Below are 24,425 nucleotides of genomic sequence, written 5' to 3' on the forward strand. Positions count from 1 at the left end.
TCCTCCGCACTGTCTGCAATCTCCAGGAATTCCAAATGGGGCGTCTTCATTAAGTCACTTTACACATTTCGTCTGCAGGGAGTGCATGTTTTAAGAGAACTCCTGCCAGACAACGAATATCCTTCACGCAAGTTTCCTGCGGATTTTCTGTCGGTTGGGGCTTGCTTAACGAATGCCCAGAGACGCCCCCTGGTGTGTTCCGATTGCCGTTATGGTATGGATGAATCTCCAAAAACCAGCGTGTAGCCTCAAAAGTCACAGACAGTCCATTCTCTTTCTTTGCGAAAAAGGGAATTTACCATTCCTGCTTTAAGAGCTTGCACGTTTTCATTTCATGTTTTACGGGGGATTTGTTAGTTTGTTACCCCCTACGCTGAACTAGTTTTGTTAATTTTATAAATTTTTTAAGTAATTCTTGCATGTCACTGAGTTATTTCGTGCATATTTCCTCCACCAGTTTTGTTAAATCTGTGGAAAATGATTTCTAAACTATTTTTAGTCCAAAGCGGCAATTTGTCCTGAAGGACTATTGTTTCCGTTCAGCGATTTTGCGTTGAAACTTTTAAAAGGCTGTGTCACTTTTCAAATCGTTGCCACCAAATGTTATTGTTCTGTATTATATCTGAAGACATTAAATAATGAAGAGTCTTCCTAAATGTATATATGTTTCGTGCACTGTGATAAAGCAACGGTACCTAGAGCCATCAAAATGTACATAGAATATGGGCATGTCATTTCCATAAAATATGGGCATGTGGAATCCCTAATTTGAATTTGAAATTTGTTTTATTATCGATTTCATATTTTGTAACACTTCAACGAATTTTTGATAAAAAACTAAACGATTTCAAAGGGAGAATGGCAATGTTTTAAATAAAAAAACGCTTTTATCTCCAGCGCGTGATGCTGCTTATTGTAAATTCTAAAGATATGCTCAATTTAAAATTATTTTGCGATATTTCTGTTGAACTGAATTTTATGGTTTAAGTGCGAAGAACATGGTATTTAATAAATAAAAGTAACGCACAAAATTTTTAAAAAAACGCGCCTTTAGTCGTAATTTAAAATCTAAAACCTCTCAGGTTATTTTTTTTTTCCCCCTGTTTCTTGGCTGTTTTTTCTGTTTCGGAATTCAAGTCAAGAATTCTTTTCGAATCTCTCTTCAGCCTCAAGGTATATTCGTTTGCTTATATGAAAAAGCGAATAGAAATGTAAAACTGCCATAAAAATTTAACATCGCATTTTTTGTTGTACGTATTCTTCTTATTCCTTATACATTTCTTGCTTTACATATTGTTTTACATAGTTCTGTCATGAACTGAAATGCTAATTACTTTACGTAAGCAACCAATTAATGTTGCTGCCAGTCTTAAAAGCGGTATCCCACCTGTGTCTATTTCAGACGAACAGCTACTTCAGACAACTTTTCTGCTAACTTTATCATATTGAAAGAAAAACGTTGGATTTTCTTCTTCTCTTCCTCAAAAAGCTGTAGATGGTACGTTTTCACTCAGTTAGCATCGAATCAAAGAATTTGAATTTTAGTTCTTTGTTGGTAGTCTCTGTGTTTGTAGCAAGGAGGTCTCCTTGGTTTGTAGTGCAGAACTAGTTTTCCCTTTATATGATAACTCCCAAATGATCCATGGTTTATAAGATGTTTTCTCCAAACTCTGCGCGTATTCAAAAGATTTGGGTTAGAGTACCGGTGAGGACATTTCTCCTTTATCATCTCTCCTGCTTCAAAATAGCCTAATGACTGTACAGGTTCTCTGTTTTATACTATGTGAACAGGAAATTTGCCCTAACAGAAACAGGAGAATTCAGGCCCGGACACCCGGGCGGCTTTTTATGACAAATCGGGTATCGTCCGGTACCCCGCAGCTGTTTAGTTAAGCACTGGTTTTATGTTTCACGGTTTTGCCCCTTCCCCCCCAAAAAAAAGTATTTTTCAGAGAATAAAAAAAAATTGCTTTGGCGATTTTACAAAATGGCGAATATATTGCTTCGAAGATGGAACCACGATGTGATAGATCGTCCACTTCAATTAATAAGTAATACGTTAAGTAGTTCGAAAGAGTAGCAATAAAGGATTAATAGCTTTCCCCCGTGTAGCAATAATTAATATTTTTAAGCAAGTTCCTATATCATTTAAATCCTGTCAAACAATTATACGAAAGACCATTTGGCCTACAGCCCGTTGCACTTCGAGTTGTTGCCAAAACGTTTCTTTTGTTTTACCTGAAAATAACAGCAATATATTCCAAGTGCCGTAGGACTGTGGTCTCAAACTGGCGGCCGTGGTTTTAACATGGCTTGTGAATAAATTTCCTGTAAATTAATTAGCATTCTTACGACAAAAATTTGAAGAAAAAGATTGAAGATTTTAATGATTTGAAGTCCCATTTTACATTATTATTATTGTAGAGACATGTTATTGTACGGAAATAAGAGATTTGAAAAATGAGCAATGCCTTCGCCGAGAATCGAACCACGACCCTCTGGAGTACGCGCCCAGCGTACAGTCCGCTACACCACGAAAACGCGCTAAGATGGCGGGAGAAATACCTTATATTTTTAAGAACGAACTTAGTAACGCCCCAGAAAGTCTATAAATGGAGCTAATTAATTTATATTGTAATATAAATCTTAACATTTGAAGATACAGATATGATTAAATTTTAACATTTTTATTAAAAGATATGTAACCCCAGTTTCGAACCTTTGCTATAAGAATAATCACTCTATTTGGCAGTACATTTATAAGAGAACATTTTTTTTATTCATTTTTTCCCCCCCTTCTGATGGAAATTGATAACGAAGGGGGGGGGTCGAGATCGTCTGATGAGCATCTGTAATTCATGCTCAAGATAGTTCCTAGTATTTTTTCAAGATTAAGAGCTTTTGTCAAAATCGAAAGGCCATGAGCTGTGGTGGCTAAGCCGGCCCATGAATCATTTCCTCCTGAATTCTTGATCCTTCAAAAAATTTTTTGGAATTGCAGATTTTAATTTTAAGCTTCTAGCTCATGTCTTTTGACAGTTGCTGCTAACTTGCAACTTGAATGAATCGTTAACTTAATTCTCTCGAATGTTAAAATATTCCAGATACCCTTCATGTGGTCCTTTCGACTTTCTTCTTTTCGGTTGTATGCATGTCCTGGCACTGGCACCAGAAGAATACCGAGTGAAACCACTGTGGACCACAGCAGTTTGTCGCGCCACCTACCTAATTATAGAGGGAGGCCCTCTGTTTCTGCATGTTCGTCATGTCCTGCCGCCCGGCCCGGGCCCCGCCCTCGGTGTAAAGGTTACGCAAACACGCAACTCTTCTTTTCCACTCCGGCAGACGGATCGCCCGCCCGTCGCTTGGACGGGCCACGGTTACCATGAAGGATGAATTCCTCTGGATCCGGTTAATATTCTGTCGGCTTCGCCATTGAACTCTCCCCACCCCTTCTTTATGGAGTTCCGCTGGCCTCCGTCCTTGGGCGGGTAGCTAAAGTCACCCCGTCCCCTTCCCAACCATTTGGTTTTTGTTTAATAATTTCAATTCGCGAAATATTTTTCTGAGTTGTCTGGTGTAAGAAATGACTGATGGATGACGTGTGTTGTCTTTCTGTCAACATCCATTGGGAATTTGATGATGCCATTTAATACCTGTTTGATATTATTTTAATGTGTGAATTATGTTCTTATTTTTCCGCAAATGGGTGAGGAATAGGGGGACGACCGACATATAACCAGCTTAGACTTTTGCCGACTTTTGTTATGCTGGATTTCTAAAAAGTATAACAGTAAAAAAAAAGAAATCTTTTATCTGTGGCTTGAAAATATTTCACGAGAATTTTTTTTTTAGCCCTAACGTAGCCCAGAAGGGCTATTAATTTCGTTTTTTAATAGCCCTTCTGGGCTATTTTTACATTTCGCGTTGAAAACTTTAAATGTCGGTCCATTTTCAAATTGTTGCCACCAAATATTAGAGCCCTGTATTATATTAAGGAAATTAAATAATGATGAATTTCATATTTTGTAACACTGGCGAATTTTTGATTAACAAACTCATCGATTTCAAAGTGAGCAATGGCAACAGTGTATGAAAAAAAGAACATTTTTATCTCCAGCGCGCGACTCTGTGTGTAGGAAATTCTGAAGGTATGCTAATTTAAAAAATATTTTGCGATATTGCTCTTAAACTGAACTTTATGATTTAAGTACGAAGAACACGATATTTAATAAATAAAGGTAACACACAAAACGTTAAAAAAAAAAAAAAAAAAAAAAAAAAAAAAGTTCCTTTGGGAGTAATATAAAATCTGAAAGCTTTCAGATTTTTTTTAACAGCTTTTTAAGCGATACTGAAATACTAAATTCAGTAAGAATAAAAATTTTAAAGTGAATGGTAAATCAGAAATTAAAAATTAAAAAAATAATAAATAAATAAATAAATAAATAAAATAAAAATAAGTAAATAAAATTTTGTATTTAATGAAACTTTTTATTTATCCTTAATAGAATCAACGATCTAAAAAAATATACCGAATTTCTGCTAATGTTTATATTTTAGATTCTAAGAAAATTCGAGTTGGAATTCCTGATGCACCGAATTCTTTCTCTCTCTTTTTTTTTTCGGGGGGGGGGAAGAAAGCTCGAAAGAAAAATCGTAGTATTTCAAGAAGTCCTATAAAAAATTAGTGTTTGAAGAAGTTTTTATTATGTGTGCTTTTTTTTTTTTTTTTTAAAAAACTTTTTTTGGGGAAAAATGATGTTTAGACCAACTAGATATCTGCCTTCTTATTCTGCTACCAAAAACGCTTGATGTTTGCATTAAAAATTAGAGCATTTTCACCTGAAAATGTTTGCAGAATGACTACAAGCAAGCACTGACATAGTTATTTCATTCCAGTTAGAGATAATCTTTAATGCTTTTTTTTTTTTTTTTTTCCGACCACTCATAATAAATTTGAGTGGTCGGAAAAAAATAGCTAAAAATATCCATGGGTTTACCGATGCTTTGTAAGTAGGACTTGTTTAATTTAAAAATTATATGAAACTGTTTTATCGCGTACTCAAGTGTCCTGTAGAAAACCGAATTTTCTTGTCTTGATTTATTTTTTGTCCAGTTAGTCGGATAAGGAATCATGAATAGTCGGATAAGGAATATGAGTTGGCTTTAAATTATTGTAAAACTTGAGTTTCGATGATTCGAAATGTTCGCTAAGTCCAAATTACTATCGATTGTATAATTTGAAGTGTAAGTCAACTTTATTTTGATACTCGAATTTTTTATACCTCTTCAGTGTGGATTCTCGAAGTTCTCTTTTGTGTAGTCGTTACGGTGAAACACTGAAATCTGGAGAACATCGACTTTCACTGGTGAATGTCAACATTCACATAGTCGCTTGGTGTATGTCCGAAATATTTTCCAAATACTCTTATTTCTGACTTACACCGGTCAATGTCTACATTCACCATGTACTTACTAATGGTGAATGTTGAACATATAACTGTATTATATTTTCTTCTCCGTCATTCAGTCGCGAAAAAACGCACTTGAGACTTAAAATAAGAACTTAAGAACATAAGAACTTAAAACACACAATACATTCAAAATGAGAAAGGAAAATAATAGAAATTAAAAACTTACTTAATTATACAATACGTTCTAAATGACAAAATAAAATAATAGTAATAAAAAGCTTACTAAATTATGTGATTCAAGTCTTATTTATTGCAACAACTTAAACTATTATGCACTTTATGACCTCTCTTTTCGACCTACACCAGATCCATATCTGTGATTGTCGACATATACCGGTGAGGGTCCGAATGTACAAGAATGTAATGCAATATTCGATCTTTCACCGACGTATTTGGTGAATGTTGACATTCTCCGGTGAAAGTCGACATTCTCCAATTTCGGTCTTTCACGGTAACATAATTATATCAAGGCACACAAGAGCTTCTTTGCTAGACAACTAGACCTCGCTGGGTCACAGAAACTGATCGAAGAATTTTGGGTACTTGCGTATTAACGTAACCACCACTAGCGCAAATTGGCGGTTTTTTATAGATGAAAAAGTAAAAACTACTTATCGAATTGGCGATATTCGTAATTTTTTTTATTCCCAAACTATTGATATTTATCGTGATATTATATTTGTTTGTCGGTAAATATTATCAACAGATCACTTTAAAAATTTGCCTATAAAAATTTAAATTATTAAATAAGGATTATATGATACCTTAAAATAATAAAACACGTTTCGCGAAATCCTTCTCTATTTTTTTTATTCTTATTCCTGTCCCCATGCACACAAAGATAAGTTTTTGCTGTAAAAATATCAGAGAACTGTAGAAATTCGTCATTGCCACACTAGCTACCTACCAAATGCATCTCATGTTTGTTCTCTATAGCGATTTTGCGACAAAATACTGTATTCCTGCAGAACTTTTGCCTCAGTTATTTCTATTGTTGGTAAATTCCACAAGCGATATTTTAAAATTGAGTTGAAGGCAAATATATCACGATTCGTATATGAAAAAATAGTTGAGAAACTTGGAATACAACAAAAAGAACGTATACGAAAATGGCGACGTTGTTTGAATGAAGGGTTGTTAGGATCATTCTTGTCTGAAGAATGTTTTAGTTAATGGTTGTCAGAGTTTGGCACATTATGAAAACTGGACAAATTCTACTCAGGTGGTTAGTTGCGATAATGCGTACTGAATATGTACTGAATTTTATATAATTTTTTAATTAATCAAATTTATGCCAACCTGATATAAGAACCGACGAGCAACTTCCCTGATTGGCAGTGTAGGATTTAGCTTTCTTGGGATCCCCCAAAAATCCCTCTAGGTATTCAAAAATTATATTTGGCACTGACATATAATATCTGTACTTTGTAAGAATTATGTTAATTTTATTAACAGTTAAATTTTAAGTTCCTTTCCTGTCAAATTCTTAACTTCAACTTACTACTTCCGGCGAGAACGTAGTTTTGGAATCATTCTGAATACTTATGAGAAGGAGCAGTATTTAAACCGCGAAGTTACTTGCAGAGTGAGAGAGAATCAGAATTTCTGATTTGCGCGTCTGCCTTTTGACTGCTCTCTCTCAAAGCTGTTATTACGCTCGGCCGTACTCAGACCCTTGATAAGCTTCGTAATCAAATAGAGTTAAGGGGCCAATTCAATTAGAATCTTGATAGCTTCGGCTATATTTCTTTAGTTAATCTTAGTTTTAGTTTAATTTTTAGTCTCTTAAGTTCAAGCCCAAGTGTCGGCTTTGATTGTACACTCTAAGACGGAGTTTTGTTAAATCTTATTGGAATAATAAAGGGTTAGTTACCCTTCCATCTTGTTGTTTCCTGTTTCTCAATCTTAAGCGATTATTCGCTAACTAGTTCTTAAGATTCGTCATTTTCTACAGCAACTGAGAATTACACTAGTGAGAATCTGACATCACAGTAAGAAAGTTGTGACATATATTTCCTTCTAACAGCAGTGAGAGTAATTTTTGTCTTCTTTTACCGGAACTCTGTGTATAGCCAAACTTCGGAATAGCCCTTATGGAACAGCGTGGTAAAATAGCATATGAAAAAAGTATAAAAAACACAATGTGGATAAGCCTGGACTTCCTCACTTACTCTCATTCTTGACTTTTTTTTATCCAGACGATTTTCGTGTAGTTCCTTTCTTGAACTTTATGTTAAAAGGACAATGATTTACAAAATGAGTAGCACCAATGCCGACTTTCTTTGTTTTTGTAAAATTACGTAATTAGGTTGCTTTTAGAGCCATCAAAAAGGCTGAGGCGGGTGGCTCGAACCTCGTGTTGGACCTTGGCAATAATCAAGGCCTCAACTGATACAGCATTCTATTATGTAAATTCGAAGAAAAGAACGAGTTATTTACAGCTTTGGAAAATTACTTATGCCTTATACGTAATTTTATAAACACATAAAATAAAAGTAGTTAGTTCTCGGTTTTTCAACAACAAGTTAACTCACTTGTTTCTCTTCATTTGGAGATTTCGGCATTTTTGAGGTCATTTGCTATTGGACCTACACATCTTTGTAACCAGCTTCAAGACAAGCAACGTCGTCGGTAAAGAAAATACCGGCATTTGAATGTTTCCTTCGTTTATAAGTAAATTTCTGTCAGCCATTTTCTCTAACGCGCATATTTGCTTCAAGCTTCTGTTATTGATATGTATGCCTTTTCAGGCTTGTGTTATTGATATATATATGCCATTTTGAACTAGAATGCATTCTTCGTCTGTTATTTTAAACAAACACTCGTTTATTCGCAGAATGAATCAAGGAGCTTATGTATGCCTTCTCTGTCTTCGTAAAAGTAGTCCTCTAGAGGAAATGCCTTTCCTTTGGAGAGTTGAGCAACGTCGATGTATCTGGCTGTGGTATTTCCCTTTCACACATGCAGGCGGCTTTCTTTTCAGAAAAGCTTGCAGTTCTTCCCTTCACAGCCCCCCATAACACTTGCTGCGCGTAAATAATTTTGACGAGTCATTGCCTTGCCGTCGTCAGCTCGGAACATAAAAGCTATCCTTTTCTCTTTCTCCCGCCATCCGATATTGGGTTGGGGAAAATTCTTGCGCCCGCGCCTCGTCAACCGCCATCTGTGCTACCTCGTCAGTGCAAATTTCTCGTCTTTTATCCATCGACCCACCTACTTTTGGATCTTCATTTTTTATGCTTTCTTAAAATTGAAATTTCCATTAGAGTATTCTTCTGAATGATCGTAACCTAAAATTACGTTTGCAGAGGCACGTGGGTAGTGATGAGTCGGTACTACCGAACCGGGTATTTTGTAACGGGTACTTAGTTGTAACGGGTACTGAAAATCGGTACATCCAAGTACCCGTTACTTCAGTACCGAAATCGGTACTTTTCGGTATTCGTTACTTCTGTACCGAAACGGGTACTTTTCGGTATTCGTTACTTCTGTACCGAAACGGGTGCTTTTCGGTATTCGCTACTTTGTAACGAAAATATGCGTCTCTTCTCGGTATTTCGGTATTCGTTACTGGAGGATCGATTAGGGTTCAGCTCACTTCGGTTTTGGTACGAGGACAGTAGTATATGGTTGTATTTGCGAAATGGTGATATGCGCTCCTTGTGTCCATGAATGGCCTGCTCCTCAGACACTTCCGTAGTTGACATGTTTTCTGATATTCAAAATCTACTTCGTACAGATAAAATCAAACACGTGGTGACGTGGCAGAGTTCCTTCAGTGCGCAAAATCTTTAGCTGCGTATTTCGGTACTCCAAATCGTTACTAGGTACTTTGGTACTCCAAATCGTTACTACGGTACAGCAAACCGTTACTAGGGTATTCCGGTACAGCAAACCGTTACTAGGGTATTCCGGTACAGCAAACCGTTACTAGGGTACTCCGGTACAGCAAACCGTTACTTCGGTATTTCGTTACTTCGGTACTCGGTAGTTGAAATTGGTTTTCGGTACTTTTCAAAGTAACGGTTACTTGAGTAACGGGTATTTTGTACCGGGTACTTGTCTGTACCCGTTACTCTAGTACCGGGTACAAGAAAGTACCGAAGTTGCCCATCACTACACGTGGGCCAAGACTTAGTTGGTTTTGAAGTGGATTTAACGATACAAAATTGTTTATTCGCCTTCAGGCTTAAATGTATTTTAAAGTATTGTTTTTTAAGCGTATATGGAATGCTAATTATGCTGATATAAAGTTTCATGTATTTGTAAGATCATCTACATCTAACCTAAGCCTCGAATCAACAAAATCCCATTATATTAAAGTATGTAGAGACATTAGGTGTTTTTGAAGCAAGAGTACATGAAAAAAGAGCAGTGTCCTCGCCGGGACTCGAACCTGAACCTCTCAAATACGCGCCGAGTGTGCTAACCCCCACGAAGGCATACCGAAAGGAGGAAGGAATACCTTATGTATACTCCTCGTTTTAAAGGACGAATGGGTATTAGGGGACCCACTGATTTACAGGAAGCTCGATAAAAGTGTCCGCAGTATCTATTTTTACGAACATTGATCTTAGACGCGAACTTCATACTAAGCGTTTTTCAGCGTAAGGTGGAGAATTTAAAAAGCAATTTCATCTCTGGGACAAAGAGCTCCTGTAAGTTTAAGTTTTCTTTTTTATGGGCTCTTCGGAGCAAGATGTCCACTTAGGTGTTCATTTTGCTTTAGAAAGCTGATACAAACATTTCACACATTAATGTGCAAAATCAGTGGAGATAGTAATAATAAGTATCTTCATGGGTAAGGTAGTATTCATTATTATTTCGTAGATGATTACGAAGTAATAATGAGTACTACCTTACCCAGGGCATAGCAATTTATTGTCAAAACAAGCAGCTTTTGTTTTGTCGTTCTTCTTTAAATCTGTAAAAAATCCGCTCGAAATCGAATTGTAATATTTATTGAAAAAGGCTCTTGTTCTTTTTTCGAATGTGTCTGCTTAAATTCGTGCTTAAAAATGAGGAATATTTGTATTTAGGTTATTAAAGCATAATGAACTTTTATTTTTTAGCATACAGAACACGAATAAGATTAAAATTTATACTTATAGATCTGTCCCATCTTCTGCATGTAAAAAAGCATCTTTTCCTTTGTAAAAAAAAATTTAAGCTTTCCAAGCGAGATCTTTGAAAGTGTAAACGTTAAGTAGTGCCAAATAAAAGATGGTTCTTCGTGGCCTGTAAGTTTGCTAGACTAATTCATTGTAGTCAGCAGAGTTCCATGTTAAATCCAAACTGTAACTGTCGGAATTCAGATAGGGTTTAGATAATGCAATAAGCTGATTGCATTGTGAGTACAGGGAATAGTTTCGTAAGGATGCTGAACACAAAGGTACGTGTATCCTTATGAACATCAAATTCTAACTTGAAACAGCAACATTTATAAAAGTTCAGGCACCTTTATGCAGATGCACCGTTGTGGAGGTTGCTTTATATGAAGGTCGCACACCTTTATGCCGGGTATGAACAGATTGCCGCCCAGACTGTATAGTAGTTAGGGAAGCAGACTGCGATATCAAAGGGCGTGTGGTTTGAATCCAGGAAAAGGCATGGTTGCAGCTGTCCATCCCTTCATAGGAGGCAAATGTGGCCCGCCTATTAGGTTCCTTCATAATAAAGCGACCACCATTTCTGGCCTTAGTAATGGTCAAGCCGAAGTTTCCTAAGGGTCCGCCATTGGTTAAAAAAATTCTTTAAACATATTTCTGTCTACGAATTGCGGTCGACTTAGTACATAAGGAGGCGGGTTCCTTTAGGACGGGGCTTTGTTCTAAAGCATTCCGAATACATTCGATGTTTTCATTCGACGTGAATAGCGTTGGCTGTTAACAAGCCATATACACTTTAATATTCGTATTTAGCTATTATAGATGAGGAACAGTGTTTAAATCTTTAATGCGCGTTCTTTTTGAAAAGGAAAGTTTAACGAATCTGCAGTCTTGCATATGTAGCTAAAATTATGCTTTTGTTTCAAGTGTTAGTCTTCTTTTTTTTTTTTTTTTTTTTTTTTTTTCCCGTTTTTGAATGTATTTAATTTCGCATAAGTTTTGCTGTGTTTTTTCCTTGCCAGCAAACAGTACAGTAACAAGAGAATGATGCCGAATTAAGGTTTTTTTCGCTTTTGTGTTTTGAAACATCTGAAAGATACTTTCCTAACGTCTTCCATGCAGCTGCAGCTTAAAGACAGCATTATCGACTTTATTGGTGGAGGGGAGGTATGTATATCATATTTGATCTCCTAACTTAATCTGGGGTAACATTCCATCACCGGTAAATACTCAGTATGTTATGTAGAAAGTGAGTTTTTCATCAAGCTACAATCTTCCGTCAGAACTTCTATGAAACTCTAATGTCATTAATTTGTAACCAGTCCGAAGTTGTGAGAGTGAAAATCCAACTGCTGGTCTTCAGATAAAAAGAGTTGGCGATCTCCTCTGCAAGAAAGATGCATCTGGTAAACCTGTGCGTAGGGTATAAATGAGGCAAGCAGGGACGGAGAGTGGGTGGGAAATAGGATGGATGGTTGTTTCATTCGTTGTGGAACATTTACGAACTCTGGAACCTGACACTCCTTCTGTCGCGGGGAAAGCGTGAAAAGTTATTTTTGCGAGTCCCCACTGCGAGCCAAAAAACGCTCTCGGGCGTGAAAGAAGCTCCTGTGTGTGTGCATGATGAGTGTGGTAACGGTTCATGATGAAGCTATTAAGACGACTCCGGAAGCTGGACCTTTTTTACCATCTGAAACGTCACCTCAATGTGCGGTTTTTAATTGAAGGCACGAAGATAAACAGGGAACCGTGTGCTTGTAACTGGAAGCTCCTACCTCCTTAATTCGGTCTGTTGCAGATGAAGAAGCGGTTACTCTTTTGATGAGAGGCTACCTTTTTTTGTGTGGAGTATTATGTTTTGCGTTTATCTTTCGCTACACCACCGTATCACACTTCTTCGTAAAAAGGCTTCCTTTGCTTTTTTTTTTTTTTTTTTTCTTTCCATCAAAGAACAGGATTGTAATAAAAAGCATATAAAAGTCATTCAGACTCTGATTATTTAAAGATTTATTGAGTTTGCTTAATTATTAATTTGGTTTATTCTGCCTTCCTTTTCTTTCTGTTCTCTAGCAAGACCGAATATTTTTTCGCAAGGGGGACAAAAGAGAAATCTCTTTCTTTAAAAATATTGGACATATCCTTCAAAATACCAGGAGCAAAAATGGAAAGCTAAAATATAATAAAAATACATACTATTTATTTTATCGTATTACATTATTTTAGATAAATGTACTAAAGTATAGAAGTTATTTGTGTAATTATCGCAAAATTCTTGATCATTTATTATTTAAAATAAAATCGATTTGCTACGTATTTTAAATCAAAATCTTGAGTAGAAATGTAAGGAAAAATGATTGTAATCACTGTTAAATGTGTCATTTTTATGCTATGACTTCTGGAGTATGCAGATTGGGCTACACGATTTAAACCGATCTGTATCTTACTAGTATCGATTTTATTAATAATATTTCAAAAAGGTGTTTATTGTTTTCACTAGGCGGATTTCGTGTCTTTGCAAAATAAAAACTACTTGATGTGGAAATGTTGTAAAGCATGAGATGTACAATATTAATTTAAACAAAATTATCTGAATAAATTCTAAAACAGAATTAAACGTTTCTTGAAAATTTTATTACTAGAGAAAGTCAGTTTCATTAGAATTCTTTTATTTTATTCATTAGTTTCTTGCTTTATGTTACTTAAGGACGTCCAGCGTTGTGTTGTTATAGTTATATGATTTCCTGCCGATTTGTGTTGTGATAATAGATTCAACAATTGCCATCCTTACTATTTTTGTTCCGTTACATATCATACATATCAATTATATAATTCTCATTATTACTTTTATGAAATGTTTGAACAATGTAATGGCTTTATTGCGTTTCATCAATTTTTGGGGGTGGGGTCGACAACGCCGTGCCGCCGAAGCGATTTTCAAGTGCCACTTTTTCAAATATCTACGAGTAAATTAAAAAATTCAGATTTTTGGACAATCATTCATAATTGTAATGAGTAGTTTTAGTAAATTTTTAGCCCAAACGGCCAATTTTCCCAGAAGGACTGTTAATTTCGTTTTGGCATTTTGCGTTGATTCACCACAAGCGTTGTTTCACTTTTCAAGTTGTTGCCACCAAGTATTATCGCCCTGTATTATATTTAAAGAAATTAATAATGAAAAATCTGAATAATTGTATGTATGTTTCTCGCATTTTCATAAAACAATGGTACCTAGAGTCATCCAATTTTGAATAACGTAATCCTCCTGCGAATATGGGCGTCTGGAAGCCCAAATTTGGAATTTGTTTTATTATCGATTTTATATTTTGTAAAACTTTAGCGAATTTTTTGATTATCATACTCAAGGATTTCAAAGCAAGCAATGGCAACGTTGTACAGGGAGGGGGGGGGAAATTATCTCCAGCACGCGAGACTTTGTGTCGGAAATTCTAAAGATATTCTCATTTTAAAATTATTTTGTGATATTGCTGTTGAATTGAATTTTATGGTTCAAGTGCAAAGAACATGATATTTAATAAATAAAGGTAACACACAAAATATTAAAAAAGGCCCCTTTGGACGTAATTTAAAATCTGAAACCTTTCATATATATATATATATATATATAAAGTAAGGTAGTAATTACAATTTTGAAAAACTAATTTTGGTCTAGAAAACATCTTGCGCAATATGCTGCAAAATAAGTAAAATATAAAAATTGTAGTAAGCTCGCCTAAAAATCACCAAGAGCTGCTGCTCCAAAAAGTTCAACACGTTTTAAAAAATTAACACATATGAAAATCAAACCATTAAACATGTAAAACATTCAAAAAAACAGAATTGGATAAAAAAGTAAGCGGAAAATGGTAAATTAGCCCAACTCGACTTCCAAACTGGCTTTTCAAGGGAAATTTAATTTATTTGAACGTCGAATCAAGCTAACCCCATTACGCGTTTCGCCGAAACAGACAATTGAAACTTTTTCGCTACAAAAATTTTTTTAAAAATTTAGACAAAGTGTCTTGGAAATTGTAATAGTCTCAATTCTCTTTCCAATTTCCCGACGCGTCCGCACAAAATGACACATTAAGGTGTTAAAATATGTTAAACTATACCGAAACATCCTAAATCTAGACTAAAATCAAAATTAAAAATAAAATAAAATAAAAACGAAAATAAATAGCGGTCAGCTATTAGTCCTAAATATACAAAAAAACATTCGGGCTGGGCCTGCAAGCTTAAAGATTAACAATTTAATTTTTTATATATTTTAGAAATCTGTAATGAAAATCTGTAATTAAAATAAAAGAAAATTAAGATGATAACAAACTAAGTGGGTCTTGCTAAGACCAAGAAAAAGTTGTAACAAAAGAAACAAAAAACTGATCTGTGGCGATGTAAAGCTCTCCCTCTTAAAACTAGTTGAAATGTGGTTGAAATTCCTTTCTGTGTACTTCAGTCGTATGACGTATGTAGGGGGGAGCGAAGTTCTGTGGGCCATTTTGAGAATTGTACGAATTGTCAATTATAAACGTTTGACAAAAAATGAATCTTAACGACATCTAGGTAACCCTGCATGAGTGGATGAATCAATTTTCGACTGCTGCAAACAAACGATTCCGCATGCAGTTGAACTGTTTTATAAACTCGTAATGCTCTGTCCAGCCTGTACAACCGTAGTCTTTGTTCGTACATATACGTGTGTCGTTTTATGAATTTGTATTTCGAGTCGTAAGCAGAGTACCGTCGCGGAAAAAATAACTAAGAAGCAGAAGATAACATCATTTTAATGCTAAGCGGGAAAATAGTTTTCTCATGAATGTGCTAATTGTAATTAAAAGCAATAGAATGCTAAACGCTGCCCAATCGAGATAGTAATTAGTTGCTCTAACTGCCGTACCGAAGGCCCGTGTTCGAATCCCGGAGAAGGCATGGATGTTTATAAATGTATAGTATCTGTGCGGCATGGGCGCACTCTAAAAATGCATCGAGCCAAAAATCCTATCGAGAGGTTGGTGGTAGGGAAAGATTAGGGGGATCCTCGGACCCGTCCCCCCAAAAGGTACTTTTCCTCAAAATTGGGGGGGGACTGAACTAAAATCGTGCTGTCACACATATGGGGTTCAAGGCTCACGCCAAAGTGCATTTGACTCCTTCCCATGATGAATGTCTGGCCTTGTGCTGACTATCGTGGGCTTGTGGTAGGGAAGAAAGCGGGTGGGAGACCCTCGGGATCCATTCCCCCAGGGTGCTCTTGCTTAAAATTGTGGGCGGAACTGATCTAAAGTCCTGCTGTCACCTATATGGGGCTCTAGGGGCATGCAAACGACAGGTGCATTTGACTCCTTTCCAGGATGAATACTGTGGGCTTGGGCTGACGATTGTCATGCAACTGAGATCGGTAGCAACAACAGAATTCCGAACACGTAGACCATATGGATCCGCAGCTCATGTGGATATTTAAAGAATCCAAATAATCGTGTCTTGTCTCTAGGCAAAATGTGTATTTATTGCACCCGCAGATTTGTTTCATTGTTGTTCTGTAGCCGTTTGGCCGAATTTGGAGTAGAACATTAAAAATATTTTCTTTAACCATTCATCTTGTGGATCCCACAAATTCAGCGAAAGATATTCGTATGGTGTTGCACGATTATCCATTATTATAGAACATACAGTGGATGGACAAAAATATGGAAACACCTTGTGAAATGCATGTTTGAAAAGAAAGATTGATTTTAATGAAATATGTAGGTGGCGCTGGCGTTTTTGACTACTGACGCCACCTATACAACTTCGTAAATGTGCTAAACAGTTCAGTTGTTGTCGGAGTACTGTTATGTGAGGTTGTCATTGCATTATGTCAGAGTTAACAGACTTCGAACGTGGGCAAATTGTTGGAGACGTATGGTAGGTGCTTCCGTAAGCAAGGTAGCCGAGGTGTTTAGTGTTTCAAGAGGTACTGTATCGAAGATTTATTCCGCATATTTGAAAAGCGGAAAACATCATCTGCTAAATCACAGCGCGGACGAAAGTGTGTCCGGAGTGATCGTGACAGATGATCATTAAGGGCAATTGTGACGAAAAATAAGAAGACCACAGCTGCACAAGTTACTGTTGAAATGAATGTTGTGTTACCGAACCCTGTGAGTATCAAAACAATTAGAAGGAAGCTTCATAAACAGGGAATTGCTGGCCGTGCTGCAATTGAGAAGCCACTCATCAGTGATGCTAATGCTTGCAACAGGAAAATGTGGTGTTTAAGTCATAAAGCCTGGACTATAGAGCAGTGGAAGCGAGTAATATGGTCTGACGAGTCTTCTTTCACATTGTTTCCCACTTCTGGCCGAGTTTACGTCTGGAGAACGCCATCTCAAGCCTATAATACAGATTGCTTGTTGCCAAGAGTGAAACATGGCGGGGGTTCTGTTATGGTTTGTGCAGCCATATCGTGGTTCTCTGCTAGCCCCATGATAACTGTGTCAGGGCACATGACTGCCAAGACTTATGTGAACATTTTGGCCGATCAAGTTCATCCCATGGTACAAACTTTGTTCCCCGATGGTGATGGTGTCTTCCAAGACGACAAAGCCCCTGTTCACACAGCTCACATTGTCCAGGACTGGTTTTCTGAGCACGAGGATGAGTTGCCACATCTCCCCTGGCCACCACAGTCACCAGACCTGAATATTATCGAACCTTTGTGATCTACATTGGAACGGAAACTGCGTTCTCGTTATCCACCGCCACCATCGTTATCTGAACTTTCCACTGTTTTGCAGGAAGAATGATATAATATACCCTTGGCAAACATACAGGAACTGTATTTATCCATTTCGAGAAGACTGCAGGCTGTTTTGGATGCCAACGGGCTTCCTACACCATATTAAGCACAGAAACATGTTTTTTTAAAGGTGTTTCCTTATTTTTGTCCAACCCATGTATATATATATATATATATATATAATGTTTTGATTCCAGTTGGTAAAATTCATATCGATTAAATCTTTTTACAAAATCTGACACTATTTACACGATCCGAAATATTGCATATAAATGGCGGACCTTTGGTTGTTCTAATCGTGTACCTCTTACAAGCGAAATCTAAAAGGAATAAGATTCCGAGAAGCGGAATGTAAAAGGAAATTTGAGTTTCCCCATGTCTGTGGTTGATGGAAGACTGTTATGAACGGTCTATTTGGTTTGAACGAGGCCGTGTGAAATCTTCTGAGAGATATTTTCCAGCACATGAAATTGTCGCGGCAGCGATGAATGTTTCCTTTGTTTTGTCTGTATATTCTTAGGAGCAATGAATCATAGGTTTATCCTCCTGTTTGTTAGTTAGGCATATCCTGTTATGTCGTTTTGTATTTTATTTTCTGAGTTCTAAACTCATTGCTAGAATGGCTTAATGCCGATTGAGCCTGTTCCCAGTTCAGCCTTTAACATAGTTACCCATTTGATCCTTAGAAGAGACAATGTATTAATTTTATTCCCAGTTCACCCCAATCGGGAAATATCTTCTGATTTCATTACAACACGGTTTGTGTTTTTACATTCGCCTTTTATAAATAAAACAAATTCAATACTTTTTAATAATATAATTTTTTTTAAACCGTGTGTTTTAATTTTGTCTTTATATGATTATATATAAAAACAGTGCTACATAAATAATTAAGGCAATTTTTAATTGTCTCTTAAAAATGTTATTTTTTGTTTGTTTGTTTTTGTTTAAGCTATAAAATATTATGATAATTTAATCGTTTTCCAAATTAAAATGCCCAGTTTGGAGGATATTTCAATATTACAAGTCCACATAAAGTTTGCTTAAAAAAAAAAAGTTCAAATAGATGTATCTCTTATATGCGTTATTTAATAAAACATCTGACTGTTATGTACTGAGTACAAACATGTAAAACTTTCAAACGAAATGTTATTGCATTTAAGAACGACAAATACATAATTTAATTTAATAGGGATTCATATAGGATTTCCTATAACTCTGATATTTTAAGTAATGCTCATTTTAAAATTAAAATAAAAGTAATGGAAAAAGAATCATATTATAGTGCAGCAGATTTTGGTTTAATTTAAAAAAGCCGTCCAACTTTTTCAGATGTTGCCATTCTGTGCGAAATAAGATTTTTAATTTATTTTTCAAGATATATGATAGAACAACCCTTTTAGCAGATGGAGCAATTTAAAAAATAGTGTACTTAATAGTGTTTATTCCGTTTACAGATAACAAATGTTATTTCGGTATGTTGTGCTATTATTATAATTAATAAATCATGCCATATCATGAATTAGGTTGTCATGCCATGTCACGAACTAGGAACATGTCACAACATAATTATTTATCTCAAAAACAAAACTATTTAAGGAGCCTTTTTTAAAAAATTAAACTGGATACTTTATGAAAAGAAGATGATACATGTAAAATAGTTTTTTTTTTTTTTTTTTTTTTTAATTATAATGGTTTAATCTCTCGAAATGTTAATGATTTCCCATCTCATCCCGCATAACATCGGTCTACATTTTTTTGAATAATAGCGATATTATAATATAATTAATATTAAATGCGATAAAAGGTTTATTAGCTTTTGGAAATGCTTATAAATTAACATACAACATTGTAGAGACATTAGGTATTTTTTGAAAGCAGAAGAGATGAAAAATGAGCAATGCCCTCTCTGGAACTCGAACCACGGACCTCTCGAATACGCGCCGAGCTGCTGACCATTGCACCACGAAGGCATGCTAAGAAGGCGGGAGAAATACCTTGTAATATTAAACAAACGTTATTTCAATATTTCTGTACATCAGTATATTTATGCTACAGTTTCAAATTTAATTCAACTCTAGTTTGCTCAGTATCAACTGTTTTTTAAGTGTTTAGAGAAAAGAATTTGGGAAAATAATAAAAAAAAAATAGCTAAAATACTGACTACACTGTCATTTTAATACGTTAAGGAATACTTTCGCAGCATATATTATACTGAAATTCATTTCTAAAATTTCCTAACATAGCTTAATATCGAAGTTGATTGTTAAGTTTTTAAAATTTTATTATGCAGTTTAACAATTCTAAACATTTTGGAATGGAAATTTTTCGGTTTCTGAAATCCTGCGCTGTCTGTTTTATTCTTTTATCTATAGCATAATATTTCTTTAATCTCTTCTGAGTGGGAAAATTTATGCTGCGTTTTGCTTTAAACGCAAAATAAATTAAAATATTTTGGGGTGACTTTTTGAAGATTTTGTTTATTTTATTATCCCAGCTTTCGAAAACATTCCTTAGTTTATAGTGTTCATCGCATCATCTTTTTTCGGGGAAGGGGGGACTAGATCCTGGTTTAAAATATATAAAGTTATATTTTACAAAACACATAATAAACTGAAACCATAAAAACTAAACACGTATAAAAGTGAAATGTATTTTTTCCTTCAAATATGTTTAAATTTGTTGAATTTAAATCAACATGTAGAAACCAATTTCAAGAAGTTCTGTACCTTTATAAAAATGGTTATATTTGAATACAAATTTAATATACAAAACGTAATCCGATAACTAAAACATAATTATTACAATATGTATGTTTAGGAAGAAACAGGCTTAGTCTTACGTACATTAAATATTTCATAAACTTTAGAACCCAGTTCAAACATAACTTAAGAAGACGATGCCAAAATCTAAAAGTTAAACATTATAATTTGAAATAATAAAACGATTCTTAACAGGTTACATTAATTTGCCATTCCAAGAAATGTTACGATTGGAGACACGTAGGATCAGTATTTTAAGGTATCAATATCTATAGCCACCATTTTGAACACAGTATGTGATGCAGCTAACATTCTTTTTAGTCCAAAGGGGCTTTGTCCCTGAAGGAATATTGTTTTCGTTTCGCGATTTTGCGTTGTAGCAATTTTTTTTTTTTTTTTTTTTTTTTTTTTTAAGCAATCTTGCTTTTGAGCAAGAAAAAAGGAAATGAGGACTTTGGCGAACGTCGTTTCCTCCAGTCCGTGAGGCTTGGTAAGTTAAAAGCAATTGGCGAGTAAACGACCGAACTTCGGAATTCTTAGTGTGAAATTGTTTATCTTATTTATAGTGATTTTGCGTTGAATCACTATAAATGTCCGTTTCACTTTTCAAACTGTTGCCACCAAATGTTATAGTCCTGCATTATATTTGAAGAAATTGAATAATGAAAAATCTGCATAAATGTATGTATATTTCTCGCAGTGTGATAAAACAACGGTACCTAGAGCCATCGAATTTTGAATGACGTAATCCTCCTACGAATATGGGCATGTGGAAGACCAAATTTTAAATTTGGAATTCGTTTTGTTATCGATTTCATATTTTGTAAAACTTTAACGAATTTTTGATTAACAAACTCAAGGGTTTCAAAGTGAGAAATGGCAACACTCTACCCGGGGGGGGGGACATTTTTATCTCTAGCGCGCGGAACTGTGTATCAGAAGTTCTAAAGATTGCTCATTTTAAAATTATTTTGCGACATTGCTATTGAGCTGAACTTTATGGTTTAAGTGCAAAGAACATGATATTTAATAAATAAAAGTAACACACAAAACTTTAAAAAGAAAAAAAGAAATTTCCTTTGAACGTAATTTAAAATCTTAAAACTTTTTTTTTTTTTTTTTAATTGTTTGAGACTTATTTTTAACTATAGTAACTGATTTCGAAGAGCTAAGGAGTTGATGTCATGTATCAACTCCTTTTATATGTCTTCTTGAAGTCCAAATGAAAACCTAAACATTTTACTCATCTGGAACTCTCGCATGAATGTCACGTAAACGTGTCATTTAAGAAGCGACGGGTTGGTTATTAGCGGATAGAATTTGCTGTACCAGACCTTGCATCTCCCTTCCCCCCTGCCATCGTTGTTTGATGTCTAGATGGGAAGAAGCGTGTGGCGTCAAACAACGATAAATTATTTCCACTTAAAACTCCACGACTACTTCAAAATAAATAAGATCGAAAAGCCCTTTCATTAACTGCATGACGATTTCAATGAAAAAGACTGCTCATTTGCGGTAATGAATTTCTTGAAGAGTTGCCTTTTTTTTTTTTTTTTTTTTTTTTTTTTTTCCGTACCAGCTGCTCGTTAGTTAGTCGCTTAGGACAAAGATTTGGTTTGTGATTTGCTATTTTGTATGTTTTACTGTGCGCTGTTAATTAAGTACTAATAAAATCGGCAAATAACTGAAATGTGGATTTGTGCATTAATTTTTTTTTTGGGGGGGGCAACAATCAGATGCATGTTCTCAGTTTGTTTTGTCTTTTAAGTTCTATTCCTGGGGGAATGATGATATTCCTTACTTGAACTGATAAATTATGTGCAAATACAACTTTCACATGACGTCCCCCATCTATATTGGAACAGAGGGAAAAAAATTACCCTTTTGTCATCTTATGTAACTTTATATATATATGTATATTCGAAAATTAAATCTTTTATATGTTTGCACATTTTTTTAATTATTTTAATATATATATATATACTTTTCTGTTATTGGGACTGGATTCGAAAATTGTATGAATGTGTGTGTTCATATTTATGCATGTATATATGTATACACACCTACAGATATGCATACATACATACATTTCTGAATCCGGTCCCAATAATAGCAGAGTAGCTAATGTTCTCTTCATAATGTACAATGGATTATTAATTTTAAGTACTGGAGAGTAAAATTTGTTAGTATGCTAACTTAAAATTGCTTTCTAAAAACAAGTTATTGAAATTTTTTAAATTGTTTTGTTATTAGTTTTGAATATACTAAAATAAATGAAGAAATGTGATACCATGCATTTCGCTTTTAATTGTTAAAAATAAGTATTATAGTGGAATATAATGTATAAAATTTTCCTTTCAGTGGTTCTTCTCGACACAACACTTGAAAGTTCCTTAGAATGGACAAGGTATCCATATGGCCCCCAGTCAAGAACCCCTGGAGTAAGTAGAATTTTAGAATAATTTTATGCAGGGTTTATTAATCGTATATTATTTTTGCTTGCATGCAAGAATAAACATGTACTATCATTAACTGTTTTCTGTTACACATAGCTTTATCTGAATGAATATTTCTATTCACTGATTGTAGTATTTAAATTTGCTGGTACTTTTCCGTTTTGCCGGCGCAGCCGATAATCTCGCCAATAATGGTACAACTGATGCCAAACAGAATATCCTCTATGGTAACATTTAATGCCTCATTTTCAAAACAAGTTGCAGCCATTTCTCATCAGATTGATTGTTTCTTTCAATATTGGCACACAATTACATAGAAATTTTATCAGATAGTTCAAATTTATGCCGTAAGGCCATACGCGGTAATTAAATCAATTAGTCATCAATTTTAATGAGAATGCACTAGCGAAGTAAAGCACTGCTGTTTTACATAATTTCTCAGTAAGCTATTCGTACGAAAAGTCTGCTTGGCGAGATTTGCGCTGGCGAAATCCAAAAGTACCAATTTGTTGAATAAACTAATTGTAAAAAATAAAACTAACTAATTTAGGTGTAAAGTGAATGTATTTGAAAATACATAAGAGAACCAAAATATATGTTTTGATGCACATAGAATTAAAATATAAGTTTCAAAGCACAAGAGAAACAAATATTTAAGTTTCTGTTTTTATGTGTATATGATACATTTAAATCATAATAGTTCATATGTATTGCTTGAAACCAGGAAAGAGAGGGAGATATTAAGATTGCATCATGGTGTGAAATAATCATCTATATTTCATACTAAATACTGTATATGTTTGAGAGATATACGAGGGCCATCCAGGAAGTAGATTATGTTTCCGTCTGTGTCCGCTAGGGGCGGGGCTAGCGCGGCCATCTTGGGGTCAGAGCGTTGCGCAGCTCAGTCTGCATCTAGCCGTGCTAGTGAGAGGTTCGTGCTGTGCTCTGTTCAGATACTGTGACGGTTTGAAATGTCTGCGTTAATTGAAAATCCCGCGAGCTGCGAGGTGCGCTCAGTAATAAGGTTTCTGACTGCAAAAAACTGTAAACCGATAGAAATCTATCGGCAGCTTCGTGAAGTGTATGGGGACAACATTATCACTGAAGGTGGAGTGCGTCAGTGGGTCATAAGATTTCAAAATGGCCGAACCAATGTTCACGACGAAGATCGAAGTGGGAGACCCAGCATAGTGACCGCCGAACTTCTCGAAAAAGTCGATGCTAAAGTCCGTGAAAATCGAAATTTCACAATAACGGAACTTTCTTTGAGTTTTCCACAAATTTCGCGAAGTTTGTTGCACGAAATCATCAGCGAAAAGCTTGGTTACCACAAGTTTTGTGCAAGATGGATTCCAAAAATCTTGACAGAGGACCACAAAAATCAGCGAATGGCTGCAGCGTTGAACTTTTTGGACGCTTACCATAAGGATGGTGACTCTTTACTCGATCGCATCGTTACTGGTGACGAAACATGGGTGAAACATGTGAACTGTGAAACGAAATTGCAATCAATGCAGTGGGGGCACACAAGTTCTCCCCAAAAACCCAAGAAATGCATGCAAACAATGTCAGCAAGGAAGATGATGGCGACTGTTTTTTGGGACAGAAAAGGTGTAATTTTGGTGGACTTCCTGGAAAGAGGCACTACAATAAACTCTCAAAGGTATTGCCAAACTCTCCAAAAACTCAGAAGAGCAATTCAAAACAAGCGCAGAGGAATGTTGAGCTCTAAGATCTTGTTGATTCACGACAACGCCCGGCCCCACACGGCAAATGTCACTCGTAAAGTTCTTGAATCTTTTAAGTGGGAGTTGTTTCCTCATCCGCCGTACAGTCCCGAC

General features: G+C 35.4%; 1 protein-coding gene across 5 annotated transcripts in view; it reads left to right on the forward strand.

The window, feature by feature from the left end:
* The window catches only part of Eph (Eph receptor tyrosine kinase), a 479,031-nt gene that overhangs the window by 397,389 nt on the left and 57,217 nt on the right, over positions 1–24,425 (forward strand). For all 5 annotated transcript variants that reach the window (XM_035354222.2, XM_035354221.2, XM_035354225.2 and 2 more), the window contains exon 2: positions 22,487–22,566. In XM_035354222.2, coding sequence (XP_035210113.2) covers positions 22,487–22,566 — 80 coding nt within the window. The remainder of the gene's footprint in view (positions 1–22,486; positions 22,567–24,425) is intronic.

This window comes from Stegodyphus dumicola, chromosome 1 (assembly GCF_044657685.1).
Source record: "Stegodyphus dumicola isolate Sdum_Otavi_A_Nest chromosome 1, ASM4465768v1".
Lineage (NCBI taxonomy): Eukaryota > Metazoa > Arthropoda > Arachnida > Araneae > Eresidae > Stegodyphus > Stegodyphus dumicola.